Raw genomic sequence first — 23802 nt, 5'->3', positions numbered from 1 at the left:
GATGAGTGAGTGAATTTGGGCAGCTGAAAGATAAGTCTGGCACAGCGGTTTTGGAGCCGTTGAAGGCGGGAAACATCTTTCTGTGAAACACCATTCAGGAGGCAGCAGCCATATAGTCCAGCTTGGACAGAATTAAGGCACGGACAGCATTATGGCAGGCGCTGAAATCAAGAAACCTCCTGATCCGGATTGGTCGTCGAAGTTGCGAGATAATAATGAAAGAAAAAACACCCTTGTCACACGAAGTTGTGTGCTTTCAAATTCTAAACTTGAGGTCTCGAAATCAAATTCGTGGAAAATTACTTCTTTCTCGAAAACTACGTCACTTCAGAGGGAGCCGTTTCTCACAATGTTTTATACCATCAACCTCTATCCATTACTACATACCAAGAAAGGTTTTATGCTAATAATTATTTTGAGTAATTACCAATAGTGTCCACTGCCTTAAAGAGGGTTTACCAGACGTAAACAGTTCCCTTTAAAGTTTCATTCTTCTTCTGAGTATTATGAAATGATCCAATACAAATAATAAGTTTCTTGAGTATTATTTGATTTTGTTAGTTTCTCGTTAACTTCACATTTACTTCCTTGTAGTTATACTACTTTATCAAGACAAGGTCCAGTGCAGCCCTCAATACTTAAAATCGGAAAGCATGTCTCTCCCCAATTCTGATTTTAGATTGGGTGATACCACTAAAGAACATTATATTTGAGAAATATTTTTTTATAGACACTGGCCACTATTGCTCATTGTCGAAGACCAGTTTTCTCACGAGGTGTATCTCAACATAACTATACACAAAATAACAAACCTGTGAAAATTTGAATTAAATTGGTCGTCGAATTTACGAGATAATAATGAACGAATAAAAAAAAACCTTGTCACATGAAGGTGTGCTTTCAGATGCTTGATTTCGGGACCTCGACATCTAACTCCGAGGTCTCGAAATCACTCAAAGTAATTATAAGCAAAAAACCTTACTAGGTAAAGAGTAATGGAGAAAGGTTGATGGTATAAAACATTGTGAGAAACAGCTCCCTCTGAAGTGACGTAGTTTTCAAGAAAGAAGTAATTTTCCATGAATTTTATTTCGAGACCTCAAGTTCAGAATTTGAAGTCTCGAAATCGAGCATCTGAAAGCACACAACTGTGTGTGACAAGGGTGTTTTCTTTCATTATTATCTCGCAACTTCGACGACCGATTGAGCTCAAATTTTCACAGGTTGGTTATTTTATGTATATGTTGAGATACACCAAGTGAGAGGACTGGTCTTTGACAGTTACCAATGACAGTGTCCATTGTCTTTAAAGGCACTGGACACGTTTGGTAATTGTCAAAGACCAGTCTTCTCACTTGGTGTATCCCAAAATGCATAAAATAACAAGTCCGTGAAAATTTGGACTCAATTGTTCATAGAATTTGCAAAAGAAAAATGACAGAACTCTTAAGATTTTTATGTTTTGTTAACAGCGCATTGACGCCGATGCTTTAATGTGCTTATAGATGGTGGCTATTGTTATCATTGTGGCTCAGCGTCACGCCGCATGATTGTATGTTGGACATAGGCAGTGGATGGACACTATTGGTAATACTACCTCAAAATAATTATTAGCATAAAACCTTACTTGGTAACGAATACTTGGGAGCTGTTGATAGTATACAGATGTTGATAGTATAAAACATGAGAAACGGCTCCCTCTGAAGTGACGTAGTTTAAGTAACGTAGTTTTCAAGAAAGAAGTAATTTCTTAATCAATATAAAATAAATCGGGACTGAAGTCTTTCAGTATTTTAGGCAATTGTTGAAAGCACACACAATTTTTTTTCAACAGGGGTGTTTTTTCCCTTTATCCTCTCGCAACTTCGATGACAAACTAATTGAGTCCAATTCACAGAAGTTAGTGTTCTGCATACTTTCGGTATACACCAAGTGAGAATACTGGTCTTTGACAATTACCAGAGGTGTTCAGTGCCAATTTTAGCCAATACAATTCGTTACTATGTAACACAAGTGTTCGGCTGGTTTTCTTCTTTCCCGCTTTCCCTTTCCATTGTTTTGTGATCAGCGGACAAAAATAAATGAGAAGTGTTTTTTTTTTTTTTTTTTTTTGGACGTTCAGCTGAGGGGAAGTTATTTATTACAAATGTTGCAAACTAATTATGTTTTTAAACACTGAATATTATTTTGTTTGTCTATTTTTTTAGTGTAATAATTTCCTCCTTTTTATTGTTCAGCGGAGTGCATATTATTATTCGCCATGGGTTGTTTTCTATTCATATTTATTGGACTTTTTGTTTGTTTTTGTTTTGCTAAGCTTAGGCCTACACTAAGATGTTCATAAAAGTTCTTAAACATTTAGGTTTTATAATTGAATTAGAACAGTTTCTTTTGGGGAACAACATTAATTGGGGACCTTGCACAGCGCCCCCATCCAACCAAAAGTAGGTTACACTATCCGGCGGCCCGGGGTGTGTGTGCACTTGTTGCAGCGGCGCGCTGCGCTGCATACACCGGGGGGGTTCGTTGACATCGTGGTAACTAAGGCCGCCGTAACCATGTGACGCGGAAGGGAACCATTGTGTGCACCCATGCAGTGCACGCAAAAAACAAGTCCATGTGTGTTTCATGCACAAAACTATGTTGTGATTTTTCGTACAGCTGAGGTATCTAGTGAAGTTCGGTACGGGCAAATAATGGGCTAACCTATGGTTTATTCCTTACCATGTCAATTAGGTTTGAGAACTTTTGTTAACACGATGTAACTGTCGATGCTGTTGGCAAAGGAGGGAAAAAAACAACTCAAAAAGTGAAAAAGTATCGTAGGTTTAGTTTGGTAAACGTCGGAAAGTAATTTGTCTTCTCTCTGCTCTGGTGGTTTGAAACTACACTCAAGCAAGAAGTATGGCGACAGTAACTGCAGTAAGGCCAACAGAGGGTGAGTTGAATTTACACAGATTGTTAGGAACGTATTTTCTTACACTTACAGGTTTTATTAATTTAATGTTAGTGTTAATATTGGTAAAGTTCTTTCATTCCAATAATAAATAAAGGAAAAGTTTCCATATCCTGCAATCGCTTTTCCATTCGCTTTGTTTGTTGCCTTTTTCTTTGGTATCTTTTCTTAAATATAATCAAATTAATGGTGTCAGGACACTTCGTACCTTTGCCACTGTGTACCCTGGACACTTCGTACCTTTTGAAGGTACGAAGTGTCTTTGGACACTTCGTACCTTGGACACTTCGTACCTTCCCTTGAGACACTTCGTACCTTCAAGGAAACAAAAGCTATTTCTAATATAAAATTAATAAATCAATATTTCAAATAAATAAATCATAATACCGACTGAAAGCATGTAACTTAAGAACAACTTAAAAACACTTACAAGAAACACCCAAACACTTCACAACCCCAAGGATATTCCACAAATATTTTTAACAGTAATCATTATTTATAATGAACTTCACTTTACAGTCCATATCAAATAAATAAATCATAATGTTACAATATTAAATTATGATATTTTAAACTTCACACTGACAAGGACTTTCATTGTTGAATGATAATACAAGAAAATCATATTAAAGGATGGTTTGAGTCCGTTGCGGTGCATGAAACTAAAACTGGACCAAACAAAATTTGTTTAAAGCCATTATACACTTTCGGTTCAGAAAGAACAAAAAAATTCACAGATTTACAAATAATTGATAGGGTTTACAGTAAGGTAATGGTGAAAGACTTCTCTTGAAATATTGTTCCATGAAATGCTTTACTATTTGAGAAAGTAATAATATTAATTCTCGTTAGCGAGAATTACGGATTTATTTCAAACACATGTCATGACACGGCGAAACGCGCGGAAACAAGAGTGGGTTTTCCCGTTGTTTTCTCCCGACTCTGATGACCGATTGAGCCTAAATTTTCTCAGGTTTGTTATTTTATATTTAAGTTGTGATACACGAAGTGTGGGACTTGGACAATATTGTTTACCGAAAGTGTATAATGGCTTTTACATAGGTCTTGGACAATCCGGACAATGTTGTTGTCCAAGAAGAAAAAACAAGTGTTGGGTAATTAAGTCTCTAGTTGATGGCCGATAATGTAATGACAGTATTCCACCACACCATTTCAATCAAACTAGTGTTGAATTTGATTGAGGAGTTATGTTTAGTGTTACGATCTATCATGATAGCAAGAGTGCAGGGTGCCGGGTTTGTGGGCGCGAGTTTTGTAGGTGGCGAAGTGTCCTGTATTCGATTGGGTGTCTTGTGATCAGAAATCTTTGAATTTTTACAAGAAATGTTGTTGGGGGGTTGTAGTACTGCTGTTGCATTTCTGTCACATTCCAACAGAGTTACCAACAGAGGTAACTAAAACCCTGGACTTATTTGTAAATCCATTGACGCAACAAGTGGATCGTGTATTCCACGAATGCTGGTCCTAGCCCCTAGCAAGCTCGCCCAAAATAACATCTTGGGTGACTTTGCTACTGGGCGACATCGCTTTGGGGCTACTTTGCTAGGGGGGCAACGATGTCAGGGGGGCGACTTTTATCAACCCCTGGCAAGCCGGGTAAGAGGGCAACTTTCCACTTGGCGACTTTGTTTTTGTTGGGGGGCGAGCTGACCAGCCCCTGTATTCCCACCCAAGACATTTCCAGACCAGTGAATTGGCCCTACCTAACCTACACTACAGTCAGTTTGCTTAGATGATCCTTCTGTTAAGGAAACTCAGGAAAACTACCATAGGGGATATAAATGCCAAGCTGGCAACACTCGATTTCTCTTATCATGGAGGTAGAAACAAGCATTGTTTAAAGTCCTATGATTGCACGAATCAAGAAATTGTTAATTAGTAGCTTGACGCCAATGTGAGTCATTGTGAAATTAGCGGTTAGCTTAGGCAATTGAAAATTCTGCAGTCTAACTAACTGGACCGTGGTGACCTAATCATTGTATGGCCAAAACAAAAAAAGTTGATCGTTCCTTCCCTCAACCTTTTTTTACTTTTTTGTTTTTACTTTGTTTTTTAACAAGAAAAAATTTCTGTCTTTTTCCCATTTAACTTACTTATTTTTTTAAGAACTTGTAACTACATAAAGTAGCTTTAAACTGAAGAATTGGTGGCCAGTTTGAATTAAAACTTCTATGTAGGCCTAGTATAATTCTGTAGTGTCATAAAAAAAACCAAATAATAAACAGGTTATTCATCAGAATATTTGTCCATGTTCTCTTGAAGTACTAAATTTGTCCGTTAATCAGATAAAAGAAAGTAATTAAATTTGTGAAAAGTATTTCTACAGTCGGGACCCTTAGGCCTATCTTATTCTCCAACCATGTCGATTAGGCCCCTATGTTTTAAAAGAGCATATTAAAAAAAAATACCCCAAATTATGTTCAATATAAAGAGTACGCAAAGCTAAAATGCAACCATTCCCTTAGCCCCAACAACCACCTCCCCCCCCCCCCCCCCAAATAAAAAAAGACAGAACAACAAGTATAAATTACAAATGAAAAATAAATAAATTATAGTATTAAATAGATTAATAAAACGGTAACAAATGCAGAAAATAAAAAAATATTTGGAGGGAGTTTCCTTGGAGGGGACTATTTGTTTTTAACCACCGCAGAGTGACTTGTGTTACAAATATATTTTTTATTATAATACAAAATTATGGCAGGTGTTGTTCCTAAATCTTGATGGCCTTCCCACTCTGTCTCCACAAGATTTATTTAATATCTATAAGGTTGGATAATCATCTCTCACATTGGTTAATCCTTGGTGGTATTTATTCTAATCCTCGATCTGTTTATGTGTCTGCCAGCTGGAGGCGCTTCAGTTGAGACTTACAATGGAATCAGAATAACAATAGGAGCCATGGCAGCTTAGCTCTGCTTGCTCCAGTAATTGAGTTGTATTCATTCCGTATCTCTGTGTTTGCATGTATTGTGATCCTTGTTGAAGCATCATGAGGCGCCTTTGTTGACACAACATGAAGTGGGGGTGACTACTGCCGCCCCATGCTGAGATGCGCACTGTGTTTAACAACGTTTTAACCACAGGACAGTTTGTTCTAAAAAGTCCATACTCTCCCTCCCCCGCCCCAAAGTAAAGGAGCTCCCCCCCCCCCCAAAGTAAAGGAGGGGTCATGGATTTCTGGTAAACTTTTAATTCCTGTTCCTGGAAACAATGTACCAATGAGGTATAGAAAATCAAATGTGATCAACATATTGAAAGCTATAAATTCTTGTCCCATTTGAAAAGGGACAAGTTTTCAGTAGAATGACACTCCTTTTAAAAACTTGTTGAATGAATTCTTCCTCATTGAGGAAAAAAAGTCTAGGACAAAACTTTTGCCAAGATCAATATTCATACATGTAAGACGCTCCACTGTTTAAATACCAAATACTTTACAGGTTTTAAATTATGTAACTAAACTGGTTGGGTAATCGATATTTTTTTTTACTCTTTTCCATGGACCAAGTATCATTCAGAATCTTAACTTTGCATGGTTGATGTATAATTCGGTGACTTTTTTGCGATAACACCATGTGTTAATAAGGCAATGTGCTTGGCTGGTTTTAGACTCTCTGTTTAATACCGGTTGCAGTCTTTTTACTGGTGTTAAATCATCCGTTTAAACACCCCCATGTGATGCCCTCTCGACCGATCAGATTGGATAAACTGTCTTAGGTATTTATGAATCTCTTTTGAGTAGAGGTTCTAAGAAGAACCGGTGGTTGACAACTCAACATTTCAATGAGGACGCTTTAGTTATCATCAGGAGGATGCTGGACTCTGAGTGTTCTGTTGTTGGGTGCAGCTTTTGGAAGTCTGAGGATTATTGGGCTTGGACGACTCAGCAATGGCAAGAACAGGATTTATAATTATAATAACAATACTGAAGTGTTATAGCGCACGTATCTACCAAACAAGGTACTCAAGGCGCCGAGTATACAAACTTTCAGAAAGATAGGTAATACCCAGGTCAAAATTCCAGTTGAACCTAGTTAACTGGGGTCAACTGGTTCAACTGGATAGTGATCAAACTCGTCCATTTTCCATATTAACCAACTAGTTTGGACTAGGTTTAACTGTGTTCAACTAGGTTGAAATTATAAACCAGTTGGTCTCTGTCCATTTTCCATATTAAACCAACTGGTTTTAACTGTGTTTAACTAGTTTATCATCTGGTTTCAACTAGTTCCAGTTAAACCCAGTTAACTAGGTTCAACTGGAATTTGGACCTGGGTATTGCAGTGATGAATTTTGAGACCCAATTTAGCACCTTTTAAGGGTTTACAAGGTGCTACTGCATACTACTGCACAGCAGCCACAGCTGTATTAGGTCGGTAAACAAGCTGTTACTGAAAGCAACATTCAGCAATAGAGTCCAGCGTCCTCCTGGACATCCTAGAGGATCAGAGCATGGAGGTAGAAATGATCAGAGCATACTTTATGAAATGCCGATACGAAACGCCAAGTTGCAACCACTGGATCTTCTCAGAACAGAACCATCTCAAAGAGAGATTTACACATGGTGCTACTGTAAACCTCCCATGATTTAGAATTCTATACATATTTTATGTTGACCTTACGAAAGTATCAGTATCGTCTGTTTTGGTTGAAGTTGGAAGGGGTGTATTTATAAAGTGATTAGAAACTTGACCTTTAGCACTGATTGATGAAATTATGATAAATGTATTCATTCAATATTGACAAGCTCACACCTAATTGATCATTATCAAAAGATTTACCCGTAATGCTACATAACCAAGTAAGGTTTTATAAATGCTAACAATTATTTTGAGTAATTACCAATAGTGTCCACTGCCTTTAAAGCTATCAATACAATTTTTCACTTCACCCTTTGATTAGGCCTGAGAAGTTTCTTTGAAGGTTAAACATTTTTTAAACGATTGGTAATTTCCAATCAGACACGAAAAAAATCAAAATCAAAACTGCACGTCTGTGGGGGGAAGAAGTTTCATTGTTGATGATGATTTTATGTGTTCTGTCTGATTCATCAAGTCTTGTGTTTTACTTTGTTTTAGAATTCCTAAAAATTCTCTAAAGCTTTCAATAATTAGTTTAATCTCCCCCTTCACATTCGCTAATTACAAATAATATAGTTCTTTTAATTATAAATAAGTAATAAACTACAAGGTTAACCAACTGGGTCTTTTATTAAGACATATATTGGGGCTGACAAAAAAATAAATTACTTAAAGGAACAGGTTGCCTTGGATCGACGACTTGGTATATAAAAAGCGTTTGTAACTGTTTTTTATAAAATGCATATGGTTGGAAAGATGTTTTAAAAAAAGAATACAATGATACACACAAATTTGCCTCAACATTTTGGGTTTTTTTCTTTTGCTTTGCTAGCTAACATGGTCGGCCATTTATGGGAGTGACTCCCATAAATGGCCGACCGTGATAGTCGACGAGGAAGAGGAAAACCAAGCAGGTTCGAGGCATATTTTGTGTCGATCAAATGTATTCTACTTTTTAAATATCGTTCCAACCATATGCATTCTCGTACAAACGATTATAAATGCTTTTCATAGACCAACTCGACCGGTCCAAGGCAACTTGTTCCTTTAAGCAAAATTTGAGGAAATTAGTTCAAATTTAAATGCAAGTTTTCAATCCAAACTAGTGTCTCGAAAGGCCCTGTCGAAATCATGGATTTTGACAGCAACCATGCACAATGTTTATTACTGTACAAAAAACTCACTGAAAAGGCCAAGATCCTGTGTTTCTAAAAGGCTCATACTAAATTAGATTTTTTGTGTGGAATAGTAATATTTCATTCATGCTCATAGTTTAAGGGTAATTGAGCAAGGAGCGTCATTGTTTATCATACAATTCGGTCACAGTTCCTGCCTAAAAGAGTCAGATTTCTTAAGAAAAAAAGTTTCAAATAAGCAAAATAAATTCACTCGTCATTGGACACAGTAAAGGAAATTGTATTTCTATAAGCATATTTTCTAATGTATGTAGCTTTTTCGATAAGTTTTTGTAATTGTTTAATTGTGCTTTTATTTTTCAGTTTTTGTAAGCGCTGTGATATAGTTTTCTATGGGGAGCGTTTCTAAATACCTGTTATTATTATTATTATTATTATTATTATTATTATTATTATTATACATTTAGTTATTCCGCAAAATGTACACCTGGCTGCAAATCGATAACAATGTATGGTGAGGCTTGGGCATGCGGAAACTGTCTCAGAAACTGAGTTTTGTGTTGACAAGCCTTCATGGTTAATTAAAATCTAATTAATATCTGAAATGTAACTTCAGTTTAATGTCTGGTATGGTGACCTGCTTAATCACAAGTTACCACTTAATACATGGTACAAGCAGGGTTTGCTCATCTGGAGGTTAATAATAATAAGACTTTAATTGTGCACATATCCAGTTGCTATGCAAAGGCTTGTCTAAAGCTATTTGACATAGCAACTGTCTCTGTAGTCTGAGATATTCAAGTAAGCAGTGACTTAGGACTAGAAGGCAGTCATAATTCAAAACTAACTTGCAAATGGCTAAGGCTTACTAGATAAACATTTCTTAGCAGTCAAAGTTTTCCTTCTTGTGAAAATTCATGATGGAAACCAATTTAGTTAGTTCAGAGGCAACCGATTTTCAGGTTCTAGTGTAACATTTCCAGTGCAACAAGTGGAAAGTGAAAATATTCACATGTTTTTTTTGTTTCCTGAAGTTGGGTCACACAAAGTGCAGATACTGGTCTTTGACGTTTACTTAATTCTTTTTGGGTTTTACTAACATTTAAGTAGATATTTGCAGATTCGATTGCAAGGCAGGCTTCTAAACCTTGGTGCCCCTTCAGAATTTGCCCATAGACTTTAAGATTTTGCAAATGAATTTTTTAAGTGCTCTTCACAAAATGAAAGTGGTATTTTCTGCTCAAATTTGAAAACCCAGACCTGTTACAGGTAACAAAATAATTAACTAATCAAAAGTCGTCGTCAGCTTGGGTATATACTTTCTGCTCAAACGTTTCTTTCTAATTGCTACTAACTTTTTTTAAGACTGTTTCCCCAACAAATAACCTGAGGTGTAATCTTCACAATGGTAACATTTTATTGTGCAAAAAAAAATGTTAATGGCCTCACGCTTCTAAACCATGTAAGCAGAGTCTTTCGAGAAATTCTGCTAGGGTCAAACCGTCAGGGCCGTAAAACAAATTTGCCATTTTTACCTTTTGGTTGCTAAGCAGTTTAAGGTTGAGGAAGTTAAGCTTTTTGATTAAACAAAATAAATTGACTTTCTAATTAAGGGATTTGCTTCAAGGAATATATATAGTTTGTCCACATATATGCAGGAGCGAGCCATCAGCAGACAATTGCAATTATTGGCATGCGTGCGTACAAAATTCAGCTAATTCTGTTTTCCACTTTTTTTAATGTGATGTTTCTATTGGTCCATCATTATCCCTGAGCAAGCATTATCGACCCTCATCGTCACAGTTGGTGAATATAAAGTATAAACATTTAGTCAACCTGGTTACCAGGGAGTCGCCAGGGACGCAGTCGTTGGTAGTCAAGTGTCCGTCAGCCATTATGCAAGTAAATCTGTCCACTATTGTTGTCAATAGGAGAGGATCCAGTTGTGATTAAAGGGAAGCTAGGTGCTATAGACAGTCCTTGAAATTTACTGGTAGATTATTTAGACATTCTAAAAGAATCTGACTGAGATTTTAAAGCCATTAGACACTTTCGGTAAACAGTATTGTCCAAGGTCCACACTTCGTGTATCACAACTTCTATATCAAATAACAAACCTGTGAAAATGTAGGCTCAATCGGTCATCGGAGGCGGGAGAAAATAACGGGAAAAACCCATCCTTGTTTCCACACGTTTCGCCGTGTCATGACATGTGTTTAAAATAAATCCGTAATTCTCAATATTAAGAATTGATATTGTTTTAATGTTTTCTCAAAAAGTAAAGCATTTCATGGAATAATATTTCTATAGAAGTCTTTCACCATTACCTTCTGTAAACCCTGTAAGTTATTTGTAGATCTGTGATTTTTTTTCTTCTTCTTTTTCTGTACCGAAAGTGTCCAATGGCTTTAAAGGTAGGGTCATTCTTTACGAACTAAAGATTCTAATTGGAAATTATGAAATTGTTTCCTATCAGGAAGTTATTTTGTCTGAAGTGCCCCCCATTAATAAGAACACACTAATAGTAAAACAAAAAATGAATTTTGAAAGATTGTCTGCAGGCGACTTTTGTGAATTTCTGTGATGTTCGTTTGAATGTTGTCCTCATTGTAGCCCGAGATACGGTTTGGTATCTGCTGGGACCTTCCTTAAAGGGGATGGATTCGGCGTCCTTAAAATGATGAATAAACCCATAGCAGGACACAATTTTCTCAACAAGTTGGAACCAAAACTTTTACTGGTGTTTTGTTTCCTTTTTCTAATTCATTTTGCTATGATAAATCAGTTTTATGTTGAGAAAAAATAAATCGAACCATACCTTTAAAGATGCTATGTCAGATTTGTTGCCGATTTGACCCAAAAATTTTGATTTAAAATTCAATCGGTATTTTGATGGGGGTCGAGAAAGTTTCAAGCTTTCAGTTTAGCCATTGCTCCAAAAAGGCCGCCAATTATTAGTAGCAGTGAAATAAAGTGCTCAAAATTAGTTTTTGTCGGGATCCCAACAATATATTACGTGACCAATTCTTATGTGTTTTATAAGAAACGTTTTAAATTTTGGTCATGGTTCCTGACCATTAAAAGTAATAGTTAAACTTTTTTTCGTTAGAGTGGGTGATACTCTTTGAAATACCGTTCACTCAAAAAAATCTATTATTTAATGTTTGGGGCCAAAAATCTTACATAGCATCTTTAAGCTATTAATAATTTACATTAATAGTGTTGCCTGATCAACCTACTTTATTTGCCTTACCCTAGGATCAAACATGTTAAAAGATGTTTGATCCTAAGGTAAGGAGAGCCTTCTTTGATGTACACAATTAAATCCCCAAGAACACTTAGCAAGAATGAAAAACTGAAGGACTTAAATCAACAAACTGGCTCAATAAATCGGAATGTAAATATTGAAACAGGTTTAGAGTACATTTACTTACTGCTGCCTCTGAATAAAGGTGCCGCTGAATTAAGCAACAAGTTTGACTAAGTTTTTATATATTTTTTTATATAGTGAGACACAGTAGGCCTATAAATTAAATTATTGCAGCTCAGTGCTGTATAAAGTTGGTAATCGTAAATTCATATCAAAAATTACCAGTAGGTCATCAATTAACAAAGCGTAACTTTGACAAAATACAACATCCACTTACATAGTATAAGTTGTGTTATCCTTTCTACTCGTAAGTTTTTTCTTATTTCTGTGAAAAGTGCATATTAATACACATTGGTGTAAACTTCTATGGGTACAAAAAAACAAATAATCTTTCTCCCTGGTGCAAAAAACATCTATTATTTCCACAAGCAATGTTTTTCTTTGAAAAAGTATTTGTTCTTTTTGACAAACAAACTATTGAGACCACTTTTGATCAATATACTTTATTCACCAGGACTTCTTAAACATGCAAAAAAAACAAATCACAATAAAAAAATTCATACTGGATCTTTTAAGTGCTCCTGTGTTTTTCACATTATTTGCCATTGCAGTCGGTGTTTTTTTTTAAGCTGCCAGTCAGATTAAATGTTGTTCTTTTGGATTGTAGAGTTAAAGGCAGTGGACACTATTGGTATTTACTCAAAATAATTATTAGCATAAAACCTTTCTTGGTGACAAGTAATGGAAAGATGTTGATGGTATAAAACTTTGTGAGAAACGGCTCCCTCTGAAGTGCCATAGTTTTCGAGAAAGAAGTAATTTTCCACGAATTTGATTTCGAGACCTCTGATTTAGAACTTGAGGTCTCGAAATCAACCATCTAAACGCACACAACTTTGTGTGACAAGGGATAGTTACTCACATGCCTTTGTTTTACATTATGAAACTGTAGGTTTTTAACTTTTTTTCCAAAGAAAGATTACTCATACTGACACTGTTTTGTTGTAATGTTTCTTTGATTATGATTGATATTGGAAAAAAAACACGTTCCATGTAAAAGGTTTGTTGAGGAAAGAATGCTTGTTGCTAAGATTAGACTCCAAAGTTTTGTTACTGAATTATTCAACCAAAGCAAATTTATTATTTAAGCTTCACGACTTGCCGCTAAAAGAAACATTCTTTTGTGAGAGTTGTTTCTTGTTATCCTTGCCTGTGTTTTCCATCTCCCCGACAAATATTGAAGTCTGGGGAGAAAACTCAGGACAAGATAAATTTGCTCTGATGCGTGAGCTTTTGTTTTGAGAAGAATTCGTCACTTAGCAGACAAAATAAACATTTACATTACAAATAAGATACTTTTGTTTGGTCTTTCAAAGTTTGCACAATGACCAAGATGCCATTTAATTTCCTGCGACTGCGCATGGCTGTTTTTCACGAACCCATTATTATTAATGAAGCTACTCCAGGGCTAACAAGGGTGTATGACTTTAATCAATAATTCTATTCAGGGAGACCATGTTATATTGAAGAAACAATACAGCAGGAGAGCAGAAGGCTTTGTAGAAGCACGCCCTAGGCTTTATATTGACTGATCACTGAACACTAGGCAACCAAGGGCTTTAGCGATACTACAACAGAAAGTGAAAATCAACCCTGAAATGCTCTCAGAATTTCCAGTTTTGTTCTAGAACTGGGAATTGGTCGAGATGCTTACCACAAGATGGTAGGAGAGTATGATGGTGGTAGGATATCATCACTCATATTGCCTACATCGAGGGTGGACATCTTGTCTAGTTTCTACTGAAAGTGAAATCACACTCGATCAGCAACTAGGGAAGAAATCCATACCAGTAGTTTGTACGAGTTTGTAAATATTGCAATTCAAGATGGCTGGTGAACGATCTAAGAAACGAAAGCGGAAGAAGACAAAGTCTCCATCGTCTCTTTATTCAGCAACGACCTCCTCAGCTGCTAAGTCCGTCCTCAAGCTGCCTAAGATTAAGGGTGCATCTCCAGCTCCAACCAAGAGATCCAAAGGTTCTTTGCCGCACTTTTAGAAAAACCAGTCAGGATAGTTGCTGCTAGTGCACCTGCAAACGCTCACAATTTACTCAACAGCTTTTTGGGACTGTTAAGTACTTATTCAAAAAGCATGTGGCCAACATTGGTAATTTTCAAAGACCAGTATCCAAACTTAATGTGACCAAACATCATTTTTTTATGTCTGGAACTTCTGTGAAAGTTAAGGCTCATCTGTGATCAAAGGCGCAAGGAAGGTGTTTTTAAAGAACCTTGAAACAGTTTTTTGGTTATTTTTCCCTTCACTTTTGACAAAAAAATGTATTTTCTTTTTAGAAATTGGAAGAATTTTATCATTTGTGTCTTTCTTTTCTTTAACAGGCACCTCTGGAAACCAATACACAGACCTCCAGGGAAGGTAAGTAACATTTACAACTTATTTCCATTTTTAAGGAATTTATATCAAAAATATTTTCAAGCAAAATAAAATTTGCATGGTCAAGAACATCAATATAAGATTTTTACATGGGGGCCAAGGCCTCTGTTGGTACCCCTCAAAACTAAGTAACAATTTGGCATGAAATTTTGGTATGTTTTTTTCTAAAGCCTTGTGTGATTTATTTTGTTTTTGCAGAGAGCGATGTATCTACTTAGCAACTCCCAAATCATCCAAGGCAGTTTGGCTAACGAGTTTAGGGTAAGTCAGTTAAGCTTTTTGACAACAACAAAAATCAAGGGACTAAACTTCAAGAAGACATAGTTTGTCCACAAATATAGAAGAGCCATCAGCAGACAATATGGTTAACTGAAAAACAAAAGCACTATTGGCATGTAGTGGCTGAGCTAACTCATGTTTCTCTTCAGAGGTTGGGTTTGAGTCCATGCCGTGACACTTAAAGGCAGTGGACACTATTGGTAATTACTCAAAATAAATATTAGCATAAAACCTTTCTTGGTGATGAGCAGTGGGGAGAGGTTGATGGTATAAAACATTGTGAGAAACGGCTCCCTCTGAAGTGCCATCGTTTTCGAGAAAGAAGTAATTTTCCACGAATTTGATTTCGAGACCTCAGATTCAGAACTTGAGGTCTCGAAATCAACCATCTAAACGCACACAACTTCGTGTGACAAGGGCGTTTTTTTCTTTCATTACTATCTCGCAACTTCGATGACCGATTGAGCTCAAATTTTCACAGGTTAGTTATTTTATGCATATGTTGAGATATACCAACTGTGAAGGCTAGTCTTTAACAATTACCAATGGTGTCCACTGCCTTTATAAACCACTATTGCAGTGTCCTTCGATCGTATGGGACGTAAAGCCGTTGGTCCCTAGTGTTGTGCAAAGCACATCAAAGAAGCAAGTGCTCTTATCATCGAGAGAAGGGGTTTGCCTTTGGATTTCCTGGTTTGATAAAATGCGACACAAATATTACTTTTGTCCTACTCTCTATATTTCTATAAAATAGTTGATGACTTTGGACGAAACTTAAGTTAAAAGGGATAGAAAAGGTGTTGATTTAGTAAAGTACTTTGGGTTCTGCTTTTTTTTTTATACAATTATTAACTTTTCAACTTGTGTGTGTCTTCAGGCCCAAGTTGGTATGGGGCAACCAAGAGACCATTCTGCCAATCAGCAAGGCAGCCATGCAGTCTGAAGCATCCCCAAGAATTGGGCAGCTTTCTGTTCCTAAGAAAAACTTCCGCAGTGTCAATGATGGAGTCAAGTAAGTATAGGTCGCATACTCCTTAAAGAAAACACGTTGCCTTGGATCGGTCGAGTTGGTCTTTGAAAAGCGTTTCTAAACGATTGTTATAAAATGTATATGGTTAGAAAGAGGTCTTAAAAGTAGAATACAATGATCCAAACACATTTGCCTCGAAGTTGCGTGGTTTCCCTTTCACTTTGCAAACTAACAAGGTCGGCCATTGATGGGAGTCAAAATTGGCCGACCGTGTTTGCCACGAGGTACAAGGAAAACCACGCAATTTCGAGTGATACTTGTGTGGATCATAATACACTCCTTTTAAAATGTCTTTCTAATCATATGCATTTTACAACAAACGGTTACAAACGCTTTTCAAAGATCAACTCGACTGATCCAAGGCAAGGGTTCCTTTAAAAAAAATACAACATTTGAATAATAAATTGGAATGATTGAATTCAGTTTGTGAAACGTGAAAACCAACGTGAAATTACACTGAGGCTATATGGCCTCTGTTGGTATCCCTCCAAACGTTTCTCATAAACTTCTAAGATTCGCTTCATGAAAATGGCATGGCTCTCTCAAAATTCTAGGCATGAGATAGGTAGGATTTGAAACTTTTGCAAAAGGCCTGAAATAGTTGATGTCCTGGGCTTCTGACCCAGCTTGGGATCCTTGCTTTGACTCAATTTTGAAGCAGTGTACACTTTGAAAATTCAACAGAGACGGAGCCTAAGCTAAGTCTTAGAAAAAGCATCTGTAACAATTGTTCTTCGATCATCGGCATATGTGAAACTGTCACGGTGAGGTCACAAAATCGCAACAAATAAATTGCATCAGTTGAAATGTGCTTAACTCCTGCAAAACATTCGCTGCGAATACAGCCCTGTGTGAGACGTCAAAATTTGCATCGCATTCACAGGAAGTATGAACTGGGCTTTATTCAGTTCATCTTTACAAACATAAGCTAAATTGTCTGTTTTTTTATTGTTATATAATCAGGCGGATCCATGTGTACAGCTGTGGGCGTAACTCTGTCATTTGGGAAGTCAGTCCTTTGGCAATGAAGGGGAATGCATCCCATAGAGTGTCAGAACTATCAAGATTTAAGATTCCTCCAGCAGCCTTCAAAGAAGACAGGTAAAGTTTGTCTTAAGAAAATGACTTCCATCCTTCCCTTTCCAATTTCGGCAGGTTTGTCAAGAGTTGGTTTTAGTTTCTACACTCTCGGCCAATACAATACACAATCCACTTGGAAAAAGCATTGTTAATTTGTGGTTATTAATCAACACTTGCATTATATTGCCTGCATGAAGCTCTCACCTACACTAACACCCAGAGTGCGAAAACAAAAAGAAAATGGTATTCTGGTAAAAATAAAAAAAAATTGCAGCTTACGATTAGCACCAATCTTGCAAGTCAAAATATTTTCATCAGTCAAGTAGGATTTGAAACTTTGCATGGTGGAAATACGATATAGAAAGGTTTGCGGTAACACCATGTATTGACTATCTCTAATGAGTTGGGGTGGTTCTGAAAAGAACTGTTGGTTTTCAACTCAACTCTCAACTTTCAATTTTCAACTTTCAACGGACCAACTAAGTGTTACAATTCACTTGTAAATTCAATTGAAACTGCAGTTCAAATTTTTCTTGATTTTTTTGTGGGTAAAACATTAAAACAAACAAAATAGGTCAGAGTAATTTTTGCTAGTCAATGAGGATTGCTGAAGCATTTTGTTTTTTCATTGATTTTTGAAATATACTTTTTAAGAGTTCTCAAAAAAAAAAAGCGTTACCTCAGATAATCATCTACTTCAAATCAAAAGAGATTTTGTGTTGTAGATAAAGGGTCATTCTCAGGTCGAGACAACTAATTTGTTCTTCTTCTAAGTTTCATTTTGTGGTTTGGAAAGGCTTCCGTTAACACCATGTAATGGCTACCTCTTAATGAGTTGAGGTGATTTCCTATCAAGAACCATTGCTTTTCAGAACCACCCCAACTCATTTACATGGTGTAACCGCTAACCTTTCCATATCATATTTCCACCATGCAAAGTTTTAAATCCTACTTATTTTGTGTTTTGTTGATTGTTCATTTTTAGAATAAATGGCGCTTTGAGCTGTGGGAGAGAATCTCCTATATGGGAAGTGAGTGAAGCAGCAAAGCGTGCCAAAAGTAGACTCAGATTAGAGTCTTTGGCCAAGGAGAAAATGCCCCACAGAGATTACCAGCCTCCCAGAGAGGTAAGTTTATGAGGAACACCTTGCCTTGGATCGGGCGAGTTGGTCTATAAAAGCATTTTGTTACCGTTTGTTATAAAATGCATATGGTTGGAAAGATGTTTTAAAAGTAGAATATATACAATGATCCACACAAATTTGCCTTGAGATTGCAAGGTTTTCCTTTTGCTTTGAGAACTAACTCAGTCGGCCATTTATGGGGGTCAAAAAATTGACTCCCATAAATGGCTGACCGTGTTAGTCGACGAGGTAAAAGGAAAACCATGCAATTTCAAGGCATATTTGTTTGGATCATTGTATTCTACTTTTAAAACAGCTTTCCAACCATATCCATTTTATAGAAAACGCTGACAAACGCTTTTCAAAGACCAACTCGACCTGTACTCTTTGTGCTAAAAGCATTAAAGGGAAAGTACATGTTTGGTAGTTACTCAAAACAAATATTAAACTGACTTGGTAACGAGCATTGGAGAGCTGTTGATAGTATAAAACATTGTGAAAAACGGCTCCCTCTGAAGTAGCATGAATTTTGAAATAGAGGTTAACTTCTCACTAAAAATAATAAAACACTTCTAGCTAGAAGTCTTTTATTCCTATTTGAAAGCACACAAATTCGACCAACAAGGGTGTTGTTTCTTTCATCATTTTCTCCCAACTTCGATGACCAACTGAACTCAAATTTTCACAGGTTTGTTATTTCATGCATATGTTGAGATACACCAAGTGAGAAAACTGGTCTTTGACAATTACAAATAGTATACCTTCCCTTTAAGCTCTATGAAATTGGGCCCTGATCATTAGCTTTTGTTTGTTTGGGTTAGCATCTCAAAGTAATTCCTCTTGTCATCCATAGATTGAATCTGTTGTGAGTGACACTGCAAAGAAAGCAATTGCTTCAGCAAGACTAGAGAGTCTATCAAGGGCCAAGAGTCGACCTGAAGGCCCGTTTAGAGACTCCAAATGGCCGGTAAGTACCAAAGATATCTTTTTGGGTATCAAGCAGCTGTCCTGTATGCTTCGTTTTTTGGAGGCAGTCGCCTTTTTTTCCTCAGTGAGGTATCAGGTCTGAGATTAGTCTAGGTTCCTAGACCATTGGTGTTGCGTGGTCACACACAACCAACGTTCCGATTATGCACGGCAAAAACTGTACACGCTTGTAATGAACGAACGCTAGCGGGTGCTCTGTTTCTCTGATTTAGATCCTTGGTGAGCACAGGACATGGTGAGATCCGGAAATCAGAGAAACAGAGCGCCCGCTAGCGTTCGTTCATTACAAGCGTGTATAGTTTTTGCCGTGCATAATCGGAACGTTGGTTGTGTGTGACCACGCAACACCAATGGTCTAGGAACCTAGACTAGTCTGAGATAGGATATGGTACTTAAAAAGGAACACATTGCCTTGGACCCACTGCTTGGACCATCCAAGTTGGTCTTTGAAAAGCATTTTTAACTGATTGTTTAAAAATGCACATGGTTGGAAAGATAATTTAAAAGTAGAATACTTTCCTTTTACCTCTGCGACTAACACGGTCGGCCATCTCAAAGCAAAAGGAAAACCATCCAATCTTTCCAACCATATGCATTTTATAACAAACAGTTACAAAAGCTTTTTTATAGACCAACTCGTCCGACAACCTAGTAGATTTACATGAGAACCAAAAGTCCAAAAGTATTTCTTGATGAGAGAGTACAGGATTGTAAACTTCACATATTATCTTCATGTTGAAGTTCAATGGTTTAAAGTTCATACCAAGCATCAATCTCTTCAGAGAAAGATTTTCAATTGAAATACTAACTGTCAAAGTAAAAACTAATTTTTATTTTTAATGCAAGTCGCCAGACACACAAGGCCTTAAGGCCACTTCAAGGTGTGGGCTACAATTATTTTATTCCAGAGGCCTATGCCCCCCACTCCTAGGGCTGAAACAGGGTTACCCCTTTTACAGTCCATACGGATGTAGGCTTGGGTATCATCAGTCCGAAGCCTGGCCGGTAGAGCAGAAAGCACTACCTCACCAATTTTATTTAGCAAGTGTCACAACCGGGATTCGAACCCACACTCTGCTGATCAAACACCAGAGCTTGAATCCGGTGCTCTTAACCGCTCGGCCATGACACACATTTATTGAAGACTCCGCAAACCACTGCTGCTGTTTGGGTGTTTTCATTTTCATAAATTATGTACAGAGATGATTTTGTTTTGTTCGTCTGGACCTCGTTTTTGATATGCGTGAATCTTGAACAGTCTATTCTTGGAAGTGGATAAAATATAGACCATGTCATTTTGATCCCACACGCCCAAGTGCTGCTGGTGTACCCCCATTGCTGGGAGGCTGGCCGCGCAACACGGTTGTTGTACATAAAGCGTGAAGAAAGGTTTTCTGTTAAACTTTTTATGCGAATGAAGTGTCTTTTTACACAAATTCCTAGACAGGACAGCATGACAAAATGATGTAGAATATTCTTTGTGTAGAACAAAAAGATTTGGGGTTTAACAAATATTTTAATCTGAACAGTTTAAAGTGAATACTGCAATTCTTGTCAAAAACATTGCTGATGTAACACATGCTTAACCCGAAGTGCAGGGAAATTTGATTCTTACAGAAAGATCAAGAGATTTATAAAACAAGAGTATAAAACCATGCGCGACCTGCATCCCAGCAATGGTGGTACAGCATGCAGCCTTTGCGCATTGGATCAGTCTATATAAAAAGAGTATCTGGCTTATAATACAAATAAATTATTATGAATTTTATTCATTTAACTTTGTTCTTATGACCTACAGGTATCGGACTTGGCCAGGAACGCCAGTGCGACACCCCGTCAGTTAGAACTAGCTAAGCCAAAGGGACTAGTTGATGGATACCAACATGAGCGCCCCGTCCAAAGGGATATAAGTCGCGCCTCTCGACGTACCATCGCGACCACACGCACCGTAGACCTAGCGCGACCAATCATGCGCGCCACAATGGACCATGTGCAATTCAATCCTGATGCGTTTATCGTAAGTGATGGAGCCAAGAGAGCGCGATGTCCGCCGCGTATTGAGGAATTAGCACAGCCTATGACAAGAAGTTAAAACAGCACACTATGCAATATATTATCTAGATTCAAGTGTGCGTCCAGACAATGTGCTTTTTTTTAATTAATACACAAATATATAAAAATGTAGCACTGATTATACAAACACAAAACGTAAAACATACTGTTTGATAATAACTTACTCATTTTATACTAAACCGATTTAGCACTGAAGAAATTTGCATAACAAAAATACAACACGAACACCTTAAGAGTCATGGTATTTTGTTGAGTAGTTTGTTTTAAAAATATTTGAATAAAAATATGATTGGTACTTGAAAACAATATAAAAAACTGTTTCATCAGAGAGAATAGCTTTGGCGGTCAGGTCCTGGGCTGGAGTGAATGTACATGTACAATGTTTTGTGTTGTTTGCCAGAAAAAGTGAGCATTCACCAGAATTTCACAAAACAATTTTTTGCTTGCAGGTAAGCTTCCTTTTTGACGGGTTTCTTAGTTTACATGCGGATCGTTTCCCCTTGTATATGACATTACAAGCAGAAACAGCACCCTCACTGAGGTCGAAAGAAGACCTTTCATTGGCTGAGAGTTTACGTTGCATGTACATAAATACGTGCACATTCGACCTCGGCAATGGCCGCGTGCTTTATGCAAGGTTTCTTTTGCAGGAATGTTAAACTTTGCTGGAAGCTAGGACTAATGTCTAAAGCCTGGTTAATACTTCCTGCAATTGCTTCGTGCAATGCGAATGACATTGCGTCACAGAGGGAAAGGGAGCGCGTACCGATTGTTGCCTCACCAAAATTCACTTTGCATTCACAGGAGGTATTAACCGGACTTTAAAGACGAATTTGACTGGTTAAATTTCAATATTTTTTTACAGACAATGTTACTTCGCTTTCCATCAATAACAGTTTAAAGCAAGCGTTTGTTTTCTGTTTTAAAAACTTGTTCATAAATGCAATTCTTAATGAGGCCATGTGTATGTGGTTTTTGATATTAGCTACATATATTTTTTACAGTATTTTATTTTGGTATACCTTTTAACTTGTTAACCCTCAACAGTGAAAAGATCCAATTTACCAAACAGTGTGCTAGTTTGCATCAACGAAAAAGAATGCTGTATTTGTTAAAAGTATTACCGCATGGATTGTGTGTGATTAAACTGTATAAAAATGTCAACTTATCAAATCCAATTCTTCCTTTCCTTAAAGGGAAGGTACACGTTTGGTAATTACTCAAAACAAATATTATTTTAAAAACTTGCTTGTTAGCGATCAATGGAGAGATGTTGATTGTATAAAACATTGTGAGAAACGCCAACGGTACGTAGTTTTTGAGAAAGAAGTAATTTCTCACTAAAATAATAAAAGATTTCTAGCTAGAAGTCTTTTATTCTTATCTGAAAGCACACAAATTCATGCAACAAGGGTGTTTTTTCTTCCATTAATTTCTCGAAACTTTGATGACCAATTATTGAGCCAAAATTCTCACAGGCTTGTTAATTTATGGTTATGATTGGGTACACCAAGTGAGAACACTGGTCTTTGACAATTACCAAACGTGTACCATGCCTGTAATGCTCACAACCTAGATTCTTTGTTTGGAGCCCAAAACTGATCCATGCAGTGAGAGTATTTTCTGTAGATTTACAGCGATAGTTAAATAATTTCTCTGAACAATTTGAGGCTTTTTTTCATTGAATGGCAATCTTTGTCAAGTTCCAAATATTTTCTTTTAACTTTCATTTCATAAAGTGAACAGGGCCCAATTTCATAAAGCTGTTAGCAGAAAATACTGCTTGACAAGTTTCTCTGCTAAGCCCAAATTTAGTAGGGCACCAGTCACAACACTGAAACTTAATGTAATTTTAGCTGGTTACCTAATTATGTTAAGCAATGCTTTTCTGTGCTTTTAAGCTTGTTTTTATTTGTGCTTACAGGCTTTATGAAATTGGGATCAGATTATATTTCATCATCTTCTGTGGTTTCTAGCAATACCGAAAACTAATTTAAGGCACAGTACACTTCTCGTCTTAAGGAAGTTCATGCTTGAATTAAAATAACATTTATTTGCTTTTCCGAGATTCCTGCACAAAACACTCATGGCACAAGTTTTGAACATCATAATTCTCGAACTTTAATACATATTAATATTGTCACTTATGTTAACAATTAACGTGCTTGTAAATCTATTTTACTGTCTTATTGGGTTTTTTCAGAATTTGAATAAATTATTGTGATCCTTAATTAGGGCATTATGTTTACCTCAAATAAGTTACAAGCTATTAGAGATGTTAAATTTGCATCGGGGATAAAGAATATTAATTTTGATTTTTTTTACCCATACACCGATGTGTGTTAGCACTGTATACTCGGTACTTTCCCGAGACCTGTGTAAAAATATCACAGGCATGTTACTCGAGTGGGATTCGAACCCACCTTCTTGCAATTCTAGACCAGTGTTTAACCAACTAGACTACTGAGGTTGCCCGGTAGCTGAGGCAGTTCGAATCCTTAGTTTTGGCAGCGGGTACCGCAACGATATAAGAGATGTTAAAAATTTGCATCGGGATAAAGAATATTAATTTTGATATTTACCCATACACTGATGTGTGTTAGCACTGTATACTCGGTACTTTCCTGAGTCCTGTAAAAAAATATCTCAGGCATGTTACTCAGGTGGGATTCAAACCCACGACCCTTGCAATTCTAGAGCAGTGTCATACC

At 36.9% G+C, this 23802-nt stretch overlaps 1 protein-coding gene across 1 annotated transcript; it reads left to right on the top strand.

The window, feature by feature from the left end:
• The first annotated feature begins 2536 nt into the window (after positions 1-2536).
• On the top strand, positions 2537-22352 carry LOC117294778 (testicular haploid expressed gene protein-like). Its single transcript, XM_033777297.1, has 8 exons — positions 2537-2938; positions 14464-14500; positions 14717-14779; positions 15675-15809; positions 16791-16928; positions 17893-18034; positions 18885-18998; positions 20817-22352. Exons 1-8 carry the CDS (start codon positions 2905-2907, stop codon positions 21108-21110), a joined length of 957 nt encoding a protein of 318 aa, XP_033633188.1. The 5' UTR covers positions 2537-2904; the 3' UTR covers positions 21111-22352.
• Positions 22353-23802: the final 1450 nt, after the last annotated feature.

Source organism: Asterias rubens, chromosome 9, assembly GCF_902459465.1.
Source record: "Asterias rubens chromosome 9, eAstRub1.3, whole genome shotgun sequence".
NCBI classification, from domain to species: Eukaryota; Metazoa; Echinodermata; class Asteroidea; order Forcipulatida; family Asteriidae; genus Asterias; species Asterias rubens.
Note: the sequence above shows the minus strand (reverse complement) of the source record. Positions and strands in the feature narration are given on the sequence as shown.